The sequence below is a fragment of the Frankliniella occidentalis genome, unplaced genomic scaffold, assembly GCF_000697945.3.
Source record: "Frankliniella occidentalis isolate FOCC.00 unplaced genomic scaffold, Focc_3.1 Scaffold28, whole genome shotgun sequence".
NCBI lineage: Eukaryota > Metazoa > Arthropoda > Insecta > Thysanoptera > Thripidae > Frankliniella > Frankliniella occidentalis.
This window is the reverse complement of record NW_026267158.1, coordinates 1,944,521-1,962,501: the sequence shown is the minus strand read 5'-3', so window position 1 is coordinate 1,962,501 and position 17,981 is coordinate 1,944,521. Positions and strand designations below refer to the sequence as shown.

Here is a 17,981-nt window from a genome sequence, read left to right as displayed (position 1 = left end):
ACAACCCAATCCTCTTAAGTAATTTCTGTACGGCCCCTCCCCAAGAGCTGCCAGTCAGTACCCCAGCAAGACCCCACACCCGTTGCTTGCTGTCGAGATGTGAGTCACTGGGGCGCGGGGTGAAGACGGGACGAGCAGACGGCTGACAGCTCGGGCTCGGGTTCCCCGGCAGGGCCTACCCTCCTCCTCGCCCTGCCCACGGAGGAGCGACCCGCGACCCGTTCAAGCCGGGGCACGGAGCCCAGTGGGGTAGGATACCCAGCGGCTCCCGGGGGCGGAGGGTGGCGGCCGGTGCTATCGAGCAAACTCGGCGGCGGCCCAGGGGCCAGGAGGGCTGGGCGGGCCAGGCTGGGCCAGCCGGGCCGGGCAGTTGTCATGGTTACCGCGAAGCACCGCAAAGCGCACCTATACGGCCGTTTCGCACGGTTAGTTCGCGGGACAAAGCGAGCTGCGCAGGGTGGGAGGGTTGGATGTCCCACCTGGACCCGATGACCTGCGGCTGGGGTGGGTCCGTCCCAGTATACGCCTCCCCGCCCCCTCCACCTCTACCCCTCTAAAAATGTATCAATCCCGAAGCCCTCTTGGCCTTTTACCTCCGTACGTAGGCAAATTCCATTTCCCCGGCGGTTTGGGGCTAAAGCTGGGAGGGGAAGGTGGGCAGAGTATGGGTGAGGAAGGACAATGCGGGCAAAAGTGACGGGAAATATGAAACGGAGGGGGTGTGGTGTGGGTGGGGGTGGTGAGAAGGGGTGGCGGAGGATGAGAGGGAAAAGGAGGGGAGGGGGATCAAACCCAACCCCGTCCCATCGGTTAGTGTGTCGAGGTCAATGCCACGGCGCTTTTGGGTAGACGTTTGAAGCAGGCGGGGAGGAACTACTGTACACTAAACTATATACTGTACCGCCCCACACTCTGCCCACGGCGTTAGCGACTGGAGCAGGAGAGAGATACACGGATGGAAGTAGGGTCCTTCCCTGTGACCGGTCGTGGGGTCACAAAGTACAACCGAGTAGACCGTTCGCCCCGAGTCCGTACAGAGTTCTGTGCTTTGTGCAAGGAGTAGCGTGTAAGCCTCAAGGCGACCAGCTGAATCTCCCCCTCGCACAGTGACCACTTCCACCGCGGCGTTAAGGTGGGGTCCGCGTACATGTTTGAGTTCAACTCTTAGATTCGGACGAAACGTGGCTTATTTAAAATTTCAAATGCCTCAAGGAAAGACATTATCTATTCAAACAAGAAACGTGCGGTTCGAATTCGAGGTTGCGACGAGCCATATCCAAGTCGAGCGCAAAGTTTCACCCTAGCAGGCAGCCCCCTACGGGGATGCGGAAGCTAAATTTAAACCCCCCCTCTCTCTCACTCCCCTGGTAGGAAGGGGAGACAAGGCGCTTCGTTTTGGTGAAAAATCGAAAAACGAAATCGAAATCGGTCCAGCGTCCCCAACAGGCACGCAGAGCAGGGGCGCGTAGCCCGGGCCAGCCCATCGGACAGGGTCACGGGGTCGCGGGTGGAGGTCGGGGCCGGGACCCGTGAGGGGGCCTCGCGGTGGAGGCCTCGGTGGAGGTGCGGGGCGCGTGGGCGGGCGACATAGCCCCGCGCTGCAGGCTGCTGCACCAGCCGCGCCACGCGGCCCCGGTGGGTTATTTAGGGTAGAGGGAGACAGCCCACCGAGCGCGACATTTGTCAACAGTTTTCGAACCCGATTGCCTACGCGAACGCCCACCTCAGCGAGCCAAAGCCACCCATCCTCCGCGGATACCCATAGTACTTTGCATCCTAGAGCGGCTAGTGAGAGTTTAGAAAGAGCGCGCAAAGAAAGCAGCGTATTAGGCGCCTGACCAGTTAGAGTACGCCGTACGGGTGACAGGTGAGGTGAGGAGTGCGCTGCCCTCCTCCTCTCACCAACAACGGCCTTCGGCGGGCCGCGAGCCTCGGCCAGGACCAATGCGATCGGGCTAAACTAAACACACCGAGTTCTTCGCAGTGGGATGCTCGCTCCGGGCCAGCCCCCTCGAGGGAGATCTCGCCTCTCACTCTCGTTTTCGGACGCCAAACCGGCGGCATCCGATGCCGCCCGCCCGGTGCAGGGCTCAGCGAGCGCACTTGGACCAGAGCGAGACAGACGCCCGGCCTCGGCACCACCAGAGCCGAGCAGAGCCTTGCAGCTTGCAGCGAGCGAGCATCGGATGCCTACCTACACGGCGTCCGAAAGCAAAATGGAGTGAGAGGGAGCTGTGGCCCGGCGCAAGAAGCCTATCACTCCCAATACCGACCGCTTTCGGACGCCATTGTCGGCATCCGATGCTCTCTGGAGCCGAGCCGAGCGCTACGCGCCGCCGCGCCAGGGCGGGCGCCCGGAGGGTAGGCAAGCCGAGCGCACGCCTGTATTGGCAGCGCCTACCCTGCGATCCGTGGGCGCTCCGCTACGCTCCGCCTCCGCTCCAGCTCCGCGCGCCCAGAGCAGAGCAGCGGGGCGAGGGTGCGCGGGGCAGCAGCCTCTCCAGAGCCGCCCCCCGGGAGGGAGGGGCGGCGCCCGAAGCCCTTTAGCCCGTTCCACGCCGCCTCTCACCCGCCACCCGCTCGCCGCCGCGCCGGACCGTCTGGATCCTATTTCGGGTCGCCGACGGGGAGGAAAAGCGGGGGGGGGGGCTGGTCCACAATACGCAGCCTCTGTATGTATAGGCCTCTCTAGTGCGAAGCGCATCTCTCGGCCGGCGACGGGAGAGAGAGAGAAGCAGCAGTGACCCCCACAAGGCGACGCATAGAGCAGCGCGTGTCGACGGGGCGGGGCGGGGCGGGGCGGGGCGGCCGCTCGTGGGCACACACCGCGTGTTGTCCTAGGGCCCAATCGCACAGCCACGCCACGCCGCTTGCTCCGCGCCCGGCCGCGCCGCGTTGCCAGAGTGCTCTCCGTGCGAAAGGCACATGCATGTCGTCACGTGCCGTAAGGCCCCACCGCCGCCGCGCCGACGGGACAGACAGGCCTAGCCGCACACGCCCGGCCCACCCCGTTGCCATGGCTACCGCATCCGGGGAGCGGGCGGCCAGCAGCGCGGCGGGGTGCGCGGGCGGGCGGCGAGCGGGCGCGGGGCGCAGCAGCGGCCGTGTAGCCATGGCGACCCGAAATGCCTGCTGCTGCCAGCGGACCGACCGACAGGGACCGGACCGAGGAAGGAGAGGAAGGGAAAACATGCGGGCCGCCCAAAGGGAAGGGACTGGGTATTTGGTGTGACGCGCAAAATGAGATAGGAAGGTGGGCGCCGGCGGCGGAAGACTGACGGGGGTGAGGGAAAGTGCGCGGGCGGCGCGGGGGTGGGGGGGGACCACCGACGTCACTGTCGTCGATCCCCCGTGCAGCTCAGCCGCCAAGAGCGCCGCGCCTCCCGGGGCGGCGGCGGACGGCGGACTTGGTGCCGTTTTGGGGCGCAGCGCAGCACCTAGGGGCTTGGGGCGAGCAGCCCTAGATGCGGCCCAGCAGGGTCCGGGTCGGCCCCCGCTGCACGGATCGAACTTCTTTGCTCCCCCTCTCTCCACCGCGGCGCGGAACCGGGCAAGCGGCGGCGCGAGGCGACCATCTCGCGGTGACCTTGAGGCCGGCGCCATGCCATGCGATGCGACCGGGTGACCAGGAACAATCTGCAGCTGCGTTGGGCCGTGCATAAGCCCACATAACGCACAGGGCAAAAGGAAACAAAAGGGGGGGGGGGGTGAGTCCCTGCGTTTGCGCGTGCAGCAGTGTAGACGCCGAAGCGTCTGAGCAATTCTCTGTGTGTGTGTGTGTGTGTGTGTGTGTGTGTGCGTGTGCGTGTGTTTAGGTGTGTGTGTTCGTGTGTGCGTGTGTTTGTGTGTGTGTGTGATAAGCGGCGCGAAGGTCGGCCATCTCTCGGCCACGTACACCCGTTACACTCGAGGATGGGTTGCCAGTATTACACTTGGGGGGGGGGGGGCAGCGACGATGACGGTCATGGTGGTGGCGGTCCGACCGGCCCGACGCACTCGCAGTCGCAGCCTCGGCTGCACCGCCAGCAACGTTCATAGCGGTGGACCTCGTGGCAATTAGCACCTCGTTCTGACGCGCACGCCCCACCCTGGACTGGGACGAGAAGAACAAGCCCCGCGTCCCTCGGGCGTGAATCCATAGTCAGATGATGAAAAAGAACACACACAGAGCTCATTCACTAACTTAGGCCGCGGCCGCGGTCCGCAAGCGTGCCCGGAGGCCGACCGGGCTGCTAGACCCTAGACCTAGGCTAGACCCATTACATGACCAACCTCAGCGCACTCGACCAGACTGCTAGACCTAGGACATGAGCAGCCTCAGCGCACTCGACCAGACTGCTAGACCGTGGCTAGACCCATTACAAGACCAGCCTCAGCGCATTCGACCGGGCAGCTAGACATAGGCTTGACCCATTACATGACCAGCCTCAGCGCACTCGACCGGGCTGCTAGACCGAGGGTAGACCCATTACATTACATTACATGGCCGGCCCCGGCCGACCTGGCCGGCGGCCTGCCGAGTGTCTCTAGCCGAGGAGACGCGAGGAGGCAGTGCTAGTTTATTCTCAGCCCCGCGCGTTCACGCCACGCCGCTCCACGCCAGGCCGAATGCTGCTATAGTCTCCATCGAGGACGTCATATGTCGAACGTCGGCCATCTCGACATCGCCCCCCGAGCAGCTCAAGCCCACTAACAATCCCCAGCCGACGCAGCACCTACTCCCTGGTCGCACGCTGGTTCAAGTTTGATCACTGACTATTAAAACGATTAAAACTATAGTACTCCTGGCGGAAGAATAGCACGGTAACGCGTGGTGGATATAAGGGCAACTGTTGTTCTTTCGCCAGTATGACTATAGTCGAAGACCCATTCTATCAACCCGGGGTATTTAATTAGTGACTGTCGACATTAGAGTGGAAATTCAAAAAAGTTCGTACGTAAATTATTCTAAAGACATAACACTGGTCACACCCTTAATTGTTAACGCAAAGTCAAACCTCAAGCTAGAGCCCTTTAAATTTGGAGAGAAATATTATGAATACAGATTGACCTGAATAGTTGTACTAAGCGAGTATCACGTCACCAATTCTCTAATACCATACCGCCTACAATTACCGAATAACCTGGCTCCTACATTGAATTGTTAGAAAGAAAATTTGGAGAGACGAAATTAAACGACACTCAGCATATACAGAAATGCAAGACATTTCATAGAAAGTAAACACCAAACCCAGAACTAGTGTTCATAGCTTATATTATATAAGATCAAATTGTATAAATTTTAAAAAAATTAAAGAGAGGAATAAAACCAACAGAACTGAACTGAACACACATAGCCTATAAATTTAAAGTAAACATTTAAAACTGAAGAATGAAACAAACTGACTGCAATTATGCCACTCAGTCATATTGCTTAAAACTTTTTGTCACAGGCATATAAAGATCAAGAAAACAAAAGTCCACCTTGCTGCATTGCCTGACCCGTGGCTGTGTTTACCTCGCGATCGGGCTAGACGTGGAAAGATGAGGACAAATAAGGCATAAAACTGTACACAGCACAATTAAGTGTAGCATTCAGGCACATACGGTGCTGGAATGACTGCAAACAGCAAGGACAGTACTCATGACATTCATGAAAACCATTCATAAATCGAATTTTAACGTTCCCCTGGCAAATCAACGCGTCTCAAAATATGGGTCAAGTTTCAGTCAGACACCTTGGACGAATAAGGCCAAGGCATGACCAGGCGATTTCAAAGCGTTACAGCGAATAACACGCATCTTTACAGAGATCAAATTTGACACAACTAGCAGACGTAACGAAAATACTACTCAGAAAGTGTACATAAAATTTCACTTACCAGTAAAATCGTAAATTTACGCCCTAAAACTAGCTGTACACAGCATTCCGACTCAACGCGATGCTCCTGGCTTGCTCCTTCGCGTCTTCACTCTGTTGCCAACGCAGCACCTGAAAATGCACGATAAAAAATCTACACTTTCTGGAAATATTTCAAACTTTCTGAAACAGGAATAAAGATTTTCTAGAAAGACAAATTTTTCTTTCGAATACAAAACACAACGTCCAATTTCATTTGAGTGTAATATCTGAAAGCTACCTGCTTATTTCCGCCGAATGACGTATGGGGAATATTTTCTTTTCAGAAACACGGTTGGTGGTGCTGCTCTCAGATCGGAAGAAGAAAAATAAAAACATCCACCAAAAAAACAAGAGAGCGCTTGTTGTTGTGGTAAAACAGCTGATCGCGCGACTCTTTAAACCTCTGTGTCACGGTTTCTTTATGGAGATGTCGTATAAAAAATGAACAGGCTGGGAATTCTGAGTGAGCAGACAATCGGATACGAATCAAACGTTTGTTTATTACTTTCACAGTGGAGAACAACCCTTCTTTGATAACTCAAAATAAAAGCAATTCTGAGGTGGTTAAAATTTTGTCACTCTTTAATTCTAGTATTATTAATCAAAAATTAACAAAATAGAGTACGTCATTCAATGTACAAAGCTACAATGATTTAGGTTCCGGAATATCTTAGTGTCGTCTGTTCTTGAAGTGAGAATATCAATATATAACTAATTACAGAACACTATTAAGGTTCACATTTTAGCCATTACAGCCCATTTAAATTGCACTAATGTTAATTTCAAATATATGTGTTTTTAGGTTCTGTTTAATCAGTGCTGAATCTGAGAAACAATAAATGGGAACATGCCCAGGTATAAGTTTATAAATTTATAATCTGAATTAATCAATTTTTGTTCTCTTAAAGCATTTTACCAGACAAATATGTGATGATCAACAAAATTCTTCCACTAAACACAAAATTATTGCTTTAACAAAGACAATAATATACCTTTCACACAATTCTTTTTAAAAACAAAATTGATATGTGACTTACATACCAATCTTTAGTAGTTTATTTGGAGCTACCCAAAATGTCTACAAGTCCAGTAAGTTTGATAAGAAAGATAAAAATACTTAAAAAACAAACAAGATGATATCCTACGAATAAAACAGAACACACACACCATAAATTTACACATAATCTTTATGTTGCACTTCCAGAATTTTAAGTAATACAGCAAGCATATTTTTGAAGCACTTTTGGAAGATTGAGAAAATGATGGAAAATAACATCTTCCCAAAATACATTTTGAAGATGCTGCAATAACAAGAAGTCTATAACAATAAGTTGGTATAATAGCAAACAATACTTTTTAAAATCACAGTCTATCACAAGAGCAAATAATGACCTGCATTGTTGAAGGATCTTTTTTAAGCCGAATACATATACACAAATAAAGTATCCTTTGGTTTCTGACTTGAGTGAGTACCATACTGTACAACATATGAAACTTTGATTCGAAGAACTCATAGGTATCAGACACAGTCAATAAAGACCACAGCCAAACCTGAACCATCAGTTTATGAAGCCAGTTGCACAAAGATCACAATGCTTAGAACTTGCTCTTACTTCCTCTTTAGCCTTTTCTCATCCAGTTTGACAAACAAGAAAATAAAACATACCACAAACAAATCACAAGTGAAACACATAAATACCTAATAATTACCCTTAGCAGTATCTACCCACTGGTAAGCAGCCTTGATTTGCACCAAACTGAAAAGAATCTTGAGTTTAAAAAATGAAAATCAGTTTCTGTTCAGCTCATTGCTGTTTTCCTACCCTTCTAAAAGAATATATAACAGATAAGGAGAAAATCTCTAACCGGAATTCTTATTTCCGCTAAGGATTAGGTTAAAACATTAATCCTTCTTCCACAAACGTAACACCAGTGTTTGTTAGTTCAATTCTATCAAATTCAATTCTAGCTCAGTAATCATAACCATTTCAAGGTGGCGAATAAATTACTGAAAAATTACATACCACCTGCTTGGTATTCAAATCCAACATCCTTGTCAAATGACATCTTGACAAATCACAGCCATACAATACCTACTTACAACTGATTTTCCAGACATTAAATGGGTTGAGCAATGCCCATTCAGCCAGCATTAAATCCGTCTCTGAAAACCATAAAACTAAACTAATCCTTAATTGTCTCATCAAAGATCTAAAATGGGAGTACATACATCAGTATGCCTAAAAGTACGGATTATTTTAATCCTAGCCCAAACCTAGGGAATAACCATCAATATTACTTTTTCTAGTGAAAGAAGAAAATAATTCATTACAATAATGTTAACACTCTTCATGAGCACCCTAACCACCAAAACCATCATCAACTGCTTTGGCTAAGAACTATTTGAATGCTCAAAGTTTTGTGTCCTAAACAAGACAGCTTATGAATGAGAAATAAGAGCAAAACTTTGTTACATTAATAAGGTTTGAATATTCTGTATCATTTTGTTAAAGAATAAGTAGTTTGGCATTGCCACTGGGTTGAATGGGACAAGCTGTTGATCGAGTCAGTCTTCTTTCATGCAAGTGTTACATACTCGAACAGGGGTGTCCCATCCTCTACTTGGAACCCTCCTTTGACTGGGTGAGCATGGATGACACACAGCCTGGCCACAATCCCTACAATGATGAAGTAGTAAGAGCGGGCCAAATGGCTCTTTACAAACAGCACATGTTTTAGCTTCATGATCTGGCACCCAATATGTGGGTCGAGCGGAATCCTTTATAAGATCTAGGAGAAAACACACATGACTTATTATTTCCCTTGCATGAGTAATGGAGCGGAGCATTCTCATGAATTGGTTTTATCAGCTTACCTTTAGGGTATTGGAGAACAGAAGCGACTGAACTGAAAGTATTGACAACTACCTCCCCATATTTTCTGGCTCTTACTTCCACCTCATCTACAGGGTTGTAAGGTACTCTAGTTTCTTTCTCTGCAGAAGAAAATAAAGGAAATCAAAGTAGAATAGAGAAAATGTTATTGAAAATAATAAAAACTAGCAAATTTAGTACTCACTGATGTCATAACATGATTTGCAAACTCTGACTTTGTCAATCCATCCTCTCTCTGGTACAGAACGGCTAAATGAAGAACATTCATCACAAAATCCTTCACCACATGAACGGCAATGATGCTTAGCTTCAGCAGGAGCAAAGGTTTTTTTGCAGAGGAAACAGTTCTAATGTGTGAAGGAAGGAAATAAAATAAAACTTCAGCAATTTACCTAATTATAGTTAAAATGTACAAAGAATAGAAAGTAGACAGGTAGGTTGGTACTGACATGAATTTCATGATTTGGCCTCCAATATTTAGGAGCAATCAAATCAGCCATTTGGGATGAAAGGTAACGAGATGGTTGTGATCCAACGCTTGCTACAGCTTCTGATAGAAAATTAATGCCATCCAAAACTTTTTGAGCAGTGTTTTGTGAGTTGATATTTTGAGTGTTGCTCTAAAAATAAGCACCGTCAATTAAAACAAAGAAAGTACTGATATATTTTCCCTATTAGATTAGATTAGCATTTAAGACAAGCTTACACCAGGCCAGACGTGAGTTATTTCAGTGCGCACAACTGAATCTTCAGGACTTTTGTTCCCATACCAATATTGGCGACTTCGATATATTTCTCCACAGAATGGGCAATTGATGGTGTACCTAAAAATGTAATTAATGTGATCAAATTTTAGCACTTAGCACAGTATAAAAAGACGATAAAGACGTAAATTGGATCAATAATTAAAAAAGAATCCATACCCTGACCAGGCATGTTTGGCAATATCTAACCAAGAAGGCTCACTTGGTGTGACAACAACTTGATGCCCTTTAGTGTGGCAGGCTTTGCATGTGTATAAAATGTTGTTGTACTGAGCTTGAAAACTGGGGGAGGGGGGTAAAAAAAATTTGAAAATAGTGAAACTGGAAAGAAGCATTCATACAATAGGGAGAGTAACTATGCACAGTAAAAACTTACCAACATCTCTCTTGACACATATGAGGTTGTTCATCTTTTTGGTGCCCCATACTTGCCTCACATCGCCGTCCACATGAAAGGCATTTTGATGAACATGTAAAATATTCATCTGACAAGTACACAGGTGATGGGTCAGTTACTTCCCCACTGAATTTGTCGTTTAGTACCTGAAACATAGAAACATATATCATAAGTATATGCCAAACTTAAGATGAAAAAAGCTTATTTAAAAGTATACAGTTAAAAACCATAGTAAAGTGAAATACCTTTAAGGCTCTAAATACAATGTCTGTCTGTCTTGCAGATCTCACACTAGTGTTATTCAGTTCATCTTGTAACAACCTGCGAAGTTCTGAAAAATCTGTAGTTTTTCCTTTGGTTTGAGTACCAATATATCTAAGGGAGCTGAATGCATCAGTTTTCAATTGGTTGAAATAAAACCTTCTTAAAATATCCTCAACTGATTCGTTTGATGCTGCAAAACCATGTTGTTTTTAGAAATTAGAATATTTTGAGATTTCTGTTATTAAGAATTGAAATATTGCATAAGTTGAACTTACAGCCTTTCAGAGGTTTTGTGTCACAAGTCTCATGAAATATAACAACAGCTGGACCAAAGTTCACATTTCCAAGGGCAGCTCGAAAGTGATTCGTAAATGCCTGAGATGCAGAGCCTAGAAATTTAAACATGTCTGCATGCAAACGTTCTGCTCTTGTGCGGTAAATGACAACATCAGAAACAGCCAAAATCTGAAAATGTCATAGATGAATTACTTTAAAACATCATGGCAGATAATACAATGCTTAGAGTACTATTAAGAAAAAAATTACTTTCAAAAGCAGCCTGGTACGCTGTCCTTCACGTGTTGTAGTACCAAGCAAACCCTCTGTATCCAAAGCAATCACATTCAGACAAGGATCAAATGCAGCCCAGACCCCCATCGTGCAACTTGTTTGCTCACTGGATGTTTGAAATACCTCTTCCCCTTGGAAAAACACCTAAAATGAAAAAAAGGTTTGAGACTTAATTTCTAGTAAAAAACATGAATAACTACTACTATGTGGATACAAATATATGTAACTGACTTTGTTCATGGTGTAAGACTTTCCATCTCCAGAATTTCCAACAATAGACACCACCTTGACTTTTGCTGAAGGATTCGGGCAACCAAGACAACTTGCAAACTTCTCAGCAGAGGACACCTAAGAAATAGAAATATTTTAAGACGTTATACACTGGTAACAATAACAGTTCAAAAATATTACTGCGATTGTTTATCACCTGAAGGTACTCATTCCCATCTAACAGCAAAACACTTTTACTTTCAGAAACTGAATGAAGTCTAAGGGAAGTGAACTTTTCAGAAGTAACAGTGATATCTTGTAAACTTGCCATGCTTCTTGGTTCAGAATTAATATCAGAAGCAGAAAATGAGTCTAAAGATTGCATAAGAGCTGGTGACACTTGCTAAAAGAAAGAATACTTGTAAGACATTACGAAATATATGACGTCTAACTAAGAAAGTGTTAACTGAATAAGAAAATATTATTTACCACTGGGCCAGAGCATCTAATATCCATCTCTGGGTTTTAGAAGAGCTACTCCAAAAGGGCAGAGAATTCCTGTTGGTTGTTTGTTTTGATTTTTTTTTAACAAAAAAGATTAAAAAGGAGTTAGTTAAAATACAACGAAGTAACAAATTGGGGAAGAACTTGAAGTGATCTGCTTGAAGAATTATTTAGATTAGATTATTGGCAATACAGTAAATATAAAAATCATATTTAAAGCTGAGCACTCCACAAATATTTTTTTAACAATACTTGACTAAACAAGTACTACCCCCACTTCAAAAAAATTCACAAAATTCTTGTGGTAGATTTTTAGAAATATAAATAAAATTACAATAATAGTGCTAAAAAACATGAGTGTTCAACTCGGTTGTTGAATGTTACCACATAATTGAAATAATGATTTTGAAAGGTTGTGACTAATATCACAGAAGGTTTCAAGGCCATCTTATTCCTGAAACTGCATCAAAGGCTTGTATCACACTTACTGACGACGTCCAGTATAAAATACATTGCGTCGTACAACAAGGTATGACAATGACATTCAAAACATAACCTATGAATGAACGGTGGGGGGTCCTGAGCACACACCTGCCCACAAAGAAACTCAAATCTCATCAGCGGGGAATAGTCTGAGTTGAAAGATAGTTTGTTGGTGAGGGGATAACAGGCCCCTACAGCTAAGATAACGCCGTGTGATTCATGGCCTTCACCTCTCTGTCAGTAGATCCAGGCTTGTTTTTCACTTCATTACTATTTTGTGCAGCCCTATTTCATCGCGGTCCCCACAACAAAAGCTTACTGCTATGGGGCTAGTTGTGGAAACGGCCGATAGACTGCGCCGCGAACAGTTTCGTCTGCTCCTGACGGCAAGGCCGTGACTCATCGAAGACTCACAGCCGCCGCGCCGCGGCCGATTTGAAAAGGAATCTGAATTAATTCTGGCGAATTTAAGCCAGATTCGTTTTAGGCGAGTCATCCATGAAAACATGTCTAGTAAACTGACGCTTCCGTAAGTGCGCCCTTTTTCTTTCCCTCCCGGAAATGATTATGCTCTGTTCAACCAACCATTTTCCAAAATTGCACACGTCTGCTTTGGTCTTGGCACAAACCGGTGTACCGAATTCGTTGCAGTTGTGGCGCTCACAGTCCGTCTCCGCGTCGGACACAGCCACAGCAGATGGACGTGCTCAAGTGCAACGCTTGTAATTGGTGAGCATGTGTGTGTGTCTCTCCGCGTGTCTCCGGTCATTCCCTGCAGCAGTGCGAGCGCAAGAGCGCATCTTGGAATGCGACGTTTGATAAAATGGGATTTAGAAAGATGACGACTGTGATGACAAGTTTGGCAAAACGGGGCTGGCAGGAAAGGGCTTGGGCCGGGGCCGGGGCGCGGGGACACGCCGGGCCGGGCCGCTAACCGTTTAGCGGGTCCCGTTCATTAGAGCCGCGGGCTAACGAGGGACCTCGTCCGGGGCGTGCAGCAGGCGCGGCCCGGGCGGCCAGTAGTGCGAGAGAGGCGCGGGTGCGGCCGGGCGCAGCCAGAGCAGGGGCGTGATGCGTGACTCCTTCAGTGACGCGTGACATGTCACGGCCATCGTGCGATCGTGACGCGACCGTGCTGAGCCGACTGGTGCGGCCCGCCCGTTAGGCCCGCCTAGCCGCGACTCATGTGGGTGCTCGAGAGCGCGCACCGCCTCAGCCGCTCGCTCTTCTTCGGCGGCGAAGAGGACCCCGCCTCCTCAGCGGCCGGCGCCACCGGCGGCGTCCAGGAGGTCCCGGAGCAGCAGCAGGGACATGGAGAGCACGGAGAGACGCACGGACCACAACATCCCGACGAGCACTCCACGCAGCAGGAGGCGGTGCTCGGGCCGCAGCCGGAGCAGGCCAGAGAACACCCCGAGGAGCATGTCATCCAGCGGGGCCAAGAGACGGCGCGCGACGCTCAGCCGGAGGCCAAGGAGCCCACCGGGGAGCCTGACCAGGAACGAGTCGAAGAGCCGTCCGCCGGACTAGTGCCCGGGCAGGACCAACTTCAGGCGCCGTCAGATCTTCGTGGGGTTAGCGCTCGAGAGCGCGATTTGGGCGGGGAGGGAAGGGGCCCGGCCACCTCCAGTGACTCACCCTTTGATGAAGCTCCACTTAGTGTGGACCAAGATGCTGTAGCCACCGGGCAAGCCCACCCGGAGGGCTCCCTACAGCGCCGGTCGCGAACGCTCCTAGACATCCCGGTCGGGTCCGACGGCCCGCCGATCGCCCATACTCGCCATAGGGAGAGAGGCGAGTTCCAGCCCCCCGAGGGAGCAGCAGGTCGCACTCGCTCCGGGATAGCCCTCCAGTCCGACGGCGCCGACGGTCCAGACACGAGGCGGCAGGTGGCCCACTTGCTCTGGCCGCCAGTGACTCCGCCGCCACCGCCGCCACCCCCGCCTCCACCTCCACCACCGCCCTCGGCGAGACCCTCCGTGTCCGCAATGACGTGGCCGCCGGCGGCCGGGTCCTCCGAGGACGCCGACGAGGCCGAGCAGGGCACCAGCACGAGGTACGCCACGGACGGCTCGGACGACGAGAGGGACGAGAGGGCGACCGATGCAGACAGTGAAGGGGGTAGCGAGTCTGGCGGTGGCGGTCTCGACGGCGGCGGCCCCGAAGACATCCTCGACGGCGGCCGCGAGGACACGCTGCTGCCACCGCGACGCGCCGGCGTGGGCACGTCGCGGGTGAGCGCGCTGCGGCAGGTGCTGCTGGCGCAGGCGAGCCCCTTTGCGCTCAGGGCGGCCATGTGGCGCGGGCCCGAAGTGGAGCCGCTCCTGGACCAAAGGTAAGCGCGGGAGTGGGCCGTAGGACAGCCTGGCGCGCTCCCCTCTCCCCCGGCCTGCAGCAAGGCCTCGATGCTGTCGTGTGCGGTGTGTGTGCGTCACCCTGGGCCGTAGAGCTTCCCCTCTCCCTTCCGTCCTGCCCGGCCCGACCCTCGCCCTCTCCCCGCCTCGCATGACAGTCGGGCCTCCTCCATCTGGCCCGAGCAGCACGGCCAGCGCGGCCCTGGCCAGCTGCTAGCGCTTAGCCCTGCCGGCCCCGGCACACATACAGTCCGTGCGCAGGCTCGGGTGACGTCGTGCCCGTCCCCAGTCACCTCATTCCGGACGGCTCGTGTTGCAGCGCGCGCCAGGGGCTCGGCGGCGAAGGGCCGAACGCCGATGCGGACAACCGGGCTGACAAGGCCGTGCAGATCGACGGCGCCGTCCCGACGCGAGAACGCCACCCGCAGCTCATCGAGGACCTCAAGGCCTTCCTGGGCGAGAAGGGGCATACCAAGCAGGTAACGAACCGTGAACGCAGAGGGGGCCGGGCCGCGGTCAGGCTCCGCTGCTGGGGCGATGGTGCTTCCAACGCGAAGAGGATATCGACACGATATCGAAATGAAACCGGAAAGACGCAATTGATGCCGTTTTGACATCGTTCCCATCAGTCATTTCGCACTGGAGCTGTGCCGTGGCCCGCGCAGTGCGACGCGGCCCCGCGGCCGTGATGGGCAGCAGTCGGGGAGAAGGGCGGGCGGCACTGCAGTAATGTTTGTTGACATTGCATGGGCCCAAAGGGCGGGCGTCCACACCCACGGGCACACAGTTGAGCCTCTGTGGCGGAATGTGGAACCGGGGCGTTTGAGCTGGAGGTTTATGGGAAAACCAGAAAAGCGGATAGGATTTGGTTTTTAGACAGTCCCCTAAAGACTGTCTCTACTAGAGGGAAAAGTCCCCTCCCCCTCCCCACTCTCTATATAGCACAGAGCGGGCCCTCGAGTTTTTCTCCCCAGGAGAACACCTACCAACCCACGAGGCACGAGTTGACAGTGTAGAATCCCCTCCCCAGGCTGGTGGCCAATTCATTGGGAGTGGGGATTTCTTTTTGCACTGGGGTCAGATGATGCCCAAACTATGTAACGACGACTATAGGTTTTTGCATGCAAAATTTGATGTGGGCTTTAGAGATTCTGAAGAGACGAAAGATAAGGAGAAAGAAAGAGAAATTGAGCAAAAAAGTTGAAGATAGCGCCTAGTAGGTAGGCAGACCGTCGTCCGGAGTTACAGCTGTCCTGTGCGGGTGGCCTAGCCTGAAGTTCGCAGGGGTCCGGCTGGTCGGGGGAAGTAGGGGAAGTAGTCAGCGAAGCATGAGGATGGCCATATGGATCTACAGGGTGATCCACAGACCCCTCCCTTTATGTTGCTTATACTGTACCGCATGCAGGCGTGCGGGCGGGCTTGCCTACCGTCGCCCACCGCGGCGCCCTATGGCCCCGTGCGAGTATGCAACCCACCTGCACGCCTGCATCCGGTACAGTATAAGCAAAATAAAGGAAGGGGTCTGTGGACCACCCTGTATGAGTCTAAATTCACAGGTCTCATATACACACGGGCACAGCCAACCACAGCAAGATCCAGAGCAAGTGACATAAACCATTTCATGTTGCCTTTGCAGGTGGAGCCCGAGGAGCCCATAAGCCACCTTGCCTCTCCCTTCCACGCCAAGTCCCCGGAGCAGGCGCGGCGCACCGTGGCCGAGGCCATGAGCTCGCACGACGGCGGAGGCCAGGGCCTGGAGCTCCGCGGTCTCGGCCACCTCGGGCACGTGGCCGCCGGCCCCCTCGGGGACTCGGCCGCCGCGTCCGCGGAATGCGCCCCGCGTTCGATCACCGCGACCACCGCCGCCGCCGGCACCAGCAGCCTCGGGGACGGGCAGGCCGAGTACCGGCGGCACAGCGTCTGCTCCACGCACGGCCACACCGGCGGCGCCACCAGCATGGAGGACAAGTGCCTCGAGTGCTGCGTGTACTACGGCGTCATGTGCTGCCAATGCACCATCCTCTAACGGCGCCGAACTCTCGTGGCAGTTGCTATATGTATTTTGTCAGTGGGAAGAGAAGTGTTATGTGAGGCGTGTTGCCTGTCGAGACAGTGATCAAGTTTAACTGAAGGAAAACAAATTAATAAAATGGAAACCTGGTTTGTATGTCATGTATTTTAATCATATCTTCGTGGTATGGAGTTCCAGGAGAAACTAATGAGTCATTCCAGTCCAGAACAGACTGGAAATTATCAATTTCATCGATCTTGACTTGGACTCGAGCCCTTGACAGCACCACAAAACACACCCATCCCTTTTCCGCCCTTTTCTCAACTTTTGAGTCTCTTGCTCTGTAAGCATGGTCAGGAGAATGCAACCTTTTGGAACCGAATCTAGAGACAAAAATTTTACCTTCCATTTTTTCCATTGGCACCTTAGCCGCACCTTCCCTTCCACTGAAACCAAGCTCAGGACTGGCGCTGGCCCCGCGCTGTTAGGCAACCTTTCCGACGCCCGCGGTGCGTGGGGAGCATGCAGTCGGTCCGGGTGCAGGCTTGCGAGGCATCCTCGCTAGATTCCGACGCACTCTCTGCATGGATCTAGATCTAATTTGAAACAAGCTCATCAAACCTGTTATAAACTGCTTTAGTAGAATGCTGAACCCAGGATGCAAATATATCATATGGGCTTTTACGATTTTATTTGGCTCCAAGTAAAAACGTTTCATTGTATTTAAACAAAGGCATTTTATTATTATACAATGGGATATATTCTAATACACAAAAAATGAGCTCGGTGCATATTCTGCATCAAATTACCAAAGAATTTACAAGCTCATCACAAATTTGCACGCTTGCATTGCAAACAATTAATTGTAGATAAAATATTCTAACAAACCAACATTCTTACCTATCACAATTTTTATGTAAGTTGGTATTATTTTTAACATTCTTTAGGGTATAGTTGCTAACTTAAGCAAACATACCACATTTTTGTTATTGTTTGTGGTGTTTGGCATGTAGTCTTTAAAATTGGCAGCAAAGAAAATGTTACCTATGTACATAGAAAAAAAAAAGTAGGACTTATTTCCTGGGACTGTTGCTTATTTAAGTTTGCAAAGCAACATTTGAATATGGTTTGTGAAGAGGGCACAGATATGTAATGGGTATATGGTACTTTCTTGTTAATAGTACTTTTATAAAGCGTTACTGTAAAATAATCTTAAAATATATCTTTGGTTCCAAGCAGAAATCCAAGAAATCTGTGTACAGAAAAAACAATGGCAGTTTTTGGCCCAATGTGCAATTTTAAATGACTCATGCAGTACATTAAATGACTGTTGGGGTGTAAGACTCAATAGTTTTACATTGTTAGTATGTATTGCATTATTGAAATGCATGTTGCATGTAATATTTTGTTATGAACCATTGAGCAGGTCATAATTTTGGCTAGACTTTAACAGTTCGCCATGTCAACTATAAGATATAGTTTTCATTAACATATCTACTTATGAAGAGCTGCAGTATACACAAGATAGTAAAATGAAAAATGAGCATTCTTGGAATTTTTTGATTCTAAAACTGTTTTTTGAGTTTACTTTCATATTCACAATCATCACTCCTTACATTTATGTAAATCTGATATTTGAAGAAATTTTA

At 49.8% G+C, this 17,981-nt stretch overlaps 3 protein-coding genes across 7 annotated transcripts in view; 1 reads left to right on the top strand and 2 right to left on the bottom strand.

Moving 5' to 3' along the window:
- The window catches only part of LOC113208587 (forkhead box protein N3), a 13,740-nt gene extending 7,769 nt beyond the window's left edge, over positions 1-5,971 (bottom strand). For both annotated transcript variants that reach the window (XM_026425642.2, XM_026425643.2), the window contains exon 1: positions 5,862-5,971. The gene's annotated coding sequence lies outside the window, so the exon portion shown is untranslated. The remainder of the gene's footprint in view (positions 1-5,861) is intronic.
- Positions 5,972-6,361: 390 nt separating this feature from the next.
- LOC113208591 (zinc finger FYVE domain-containing protein 1) lies at positions 6,362-12,325 on the bottom strand. 4 transcript variants are annotated; one of them, XM_026425652.2, is made up of 14 exons: positions 12,198-12,325; positions 11,470-11,538; positions 11,198-11,383; positions 11,002-11,118; positions 10,747-10,914; positions 10,476-10,665; positions 10,182-10,390; positions 9,916-10,082; positions 9,699-9,821; positions 9,482-9,599; positions 9,225-9,395; positions 8,960-9,122; positions 8,757-8,876; positions 6,362-8,671 (listed from the first exon to the last, which is right to left on the bottom strand). In XM_026425652.2, exons 2-14 carry the CDS (start codon positions 11,494-11,496, stop codon positions 8,448-8,450), a joined length of 1,983 nt encoding a protein of 660 aa, XP_026281437.1. In that variant the 5' UTR covers positions 11,497-11,538; positions 12,198-12,325; the 3' UTR covers positions 6,362-8,447. The 4 variants fall into 4 exon arrangements, with proteins under 4 accessions (XP_026281437.1, XP_026281439.1, XP_026281440.1 ...); XM_026425654.2 differs by having other exon boundaries at positions 12,076-12,229; XM_026425655.2 differs by lacking the exon at positions 12,198-12,325 and adding an exon at positions 11,973-12,135.
- Positions 12,326-12,969: 644 nt separating this feature from the next.
- Positions 12,970-17,872, top strand: LOC113208586 (uncharacterized protein DDB_G0284459-like). Its single transcript, XM_026425640.2, has 3 exons — positions 12,970-14,302; positions 14,641-14,800; positions 15,958-17,872. Exons 1-3 carry the CDS (start codon positions 13,152-13,154, stop codon positions 16,345-16,347), a joined length of 1,701 nt encoding a protein of 566 aa, XP_026281425.2. The 5' UTR covers positions 12,970-13,151; the 3' UTR covers positions 16,348-17,872.
- Positions 17,873-17,981: the final 109 nt, after the last annotated feature.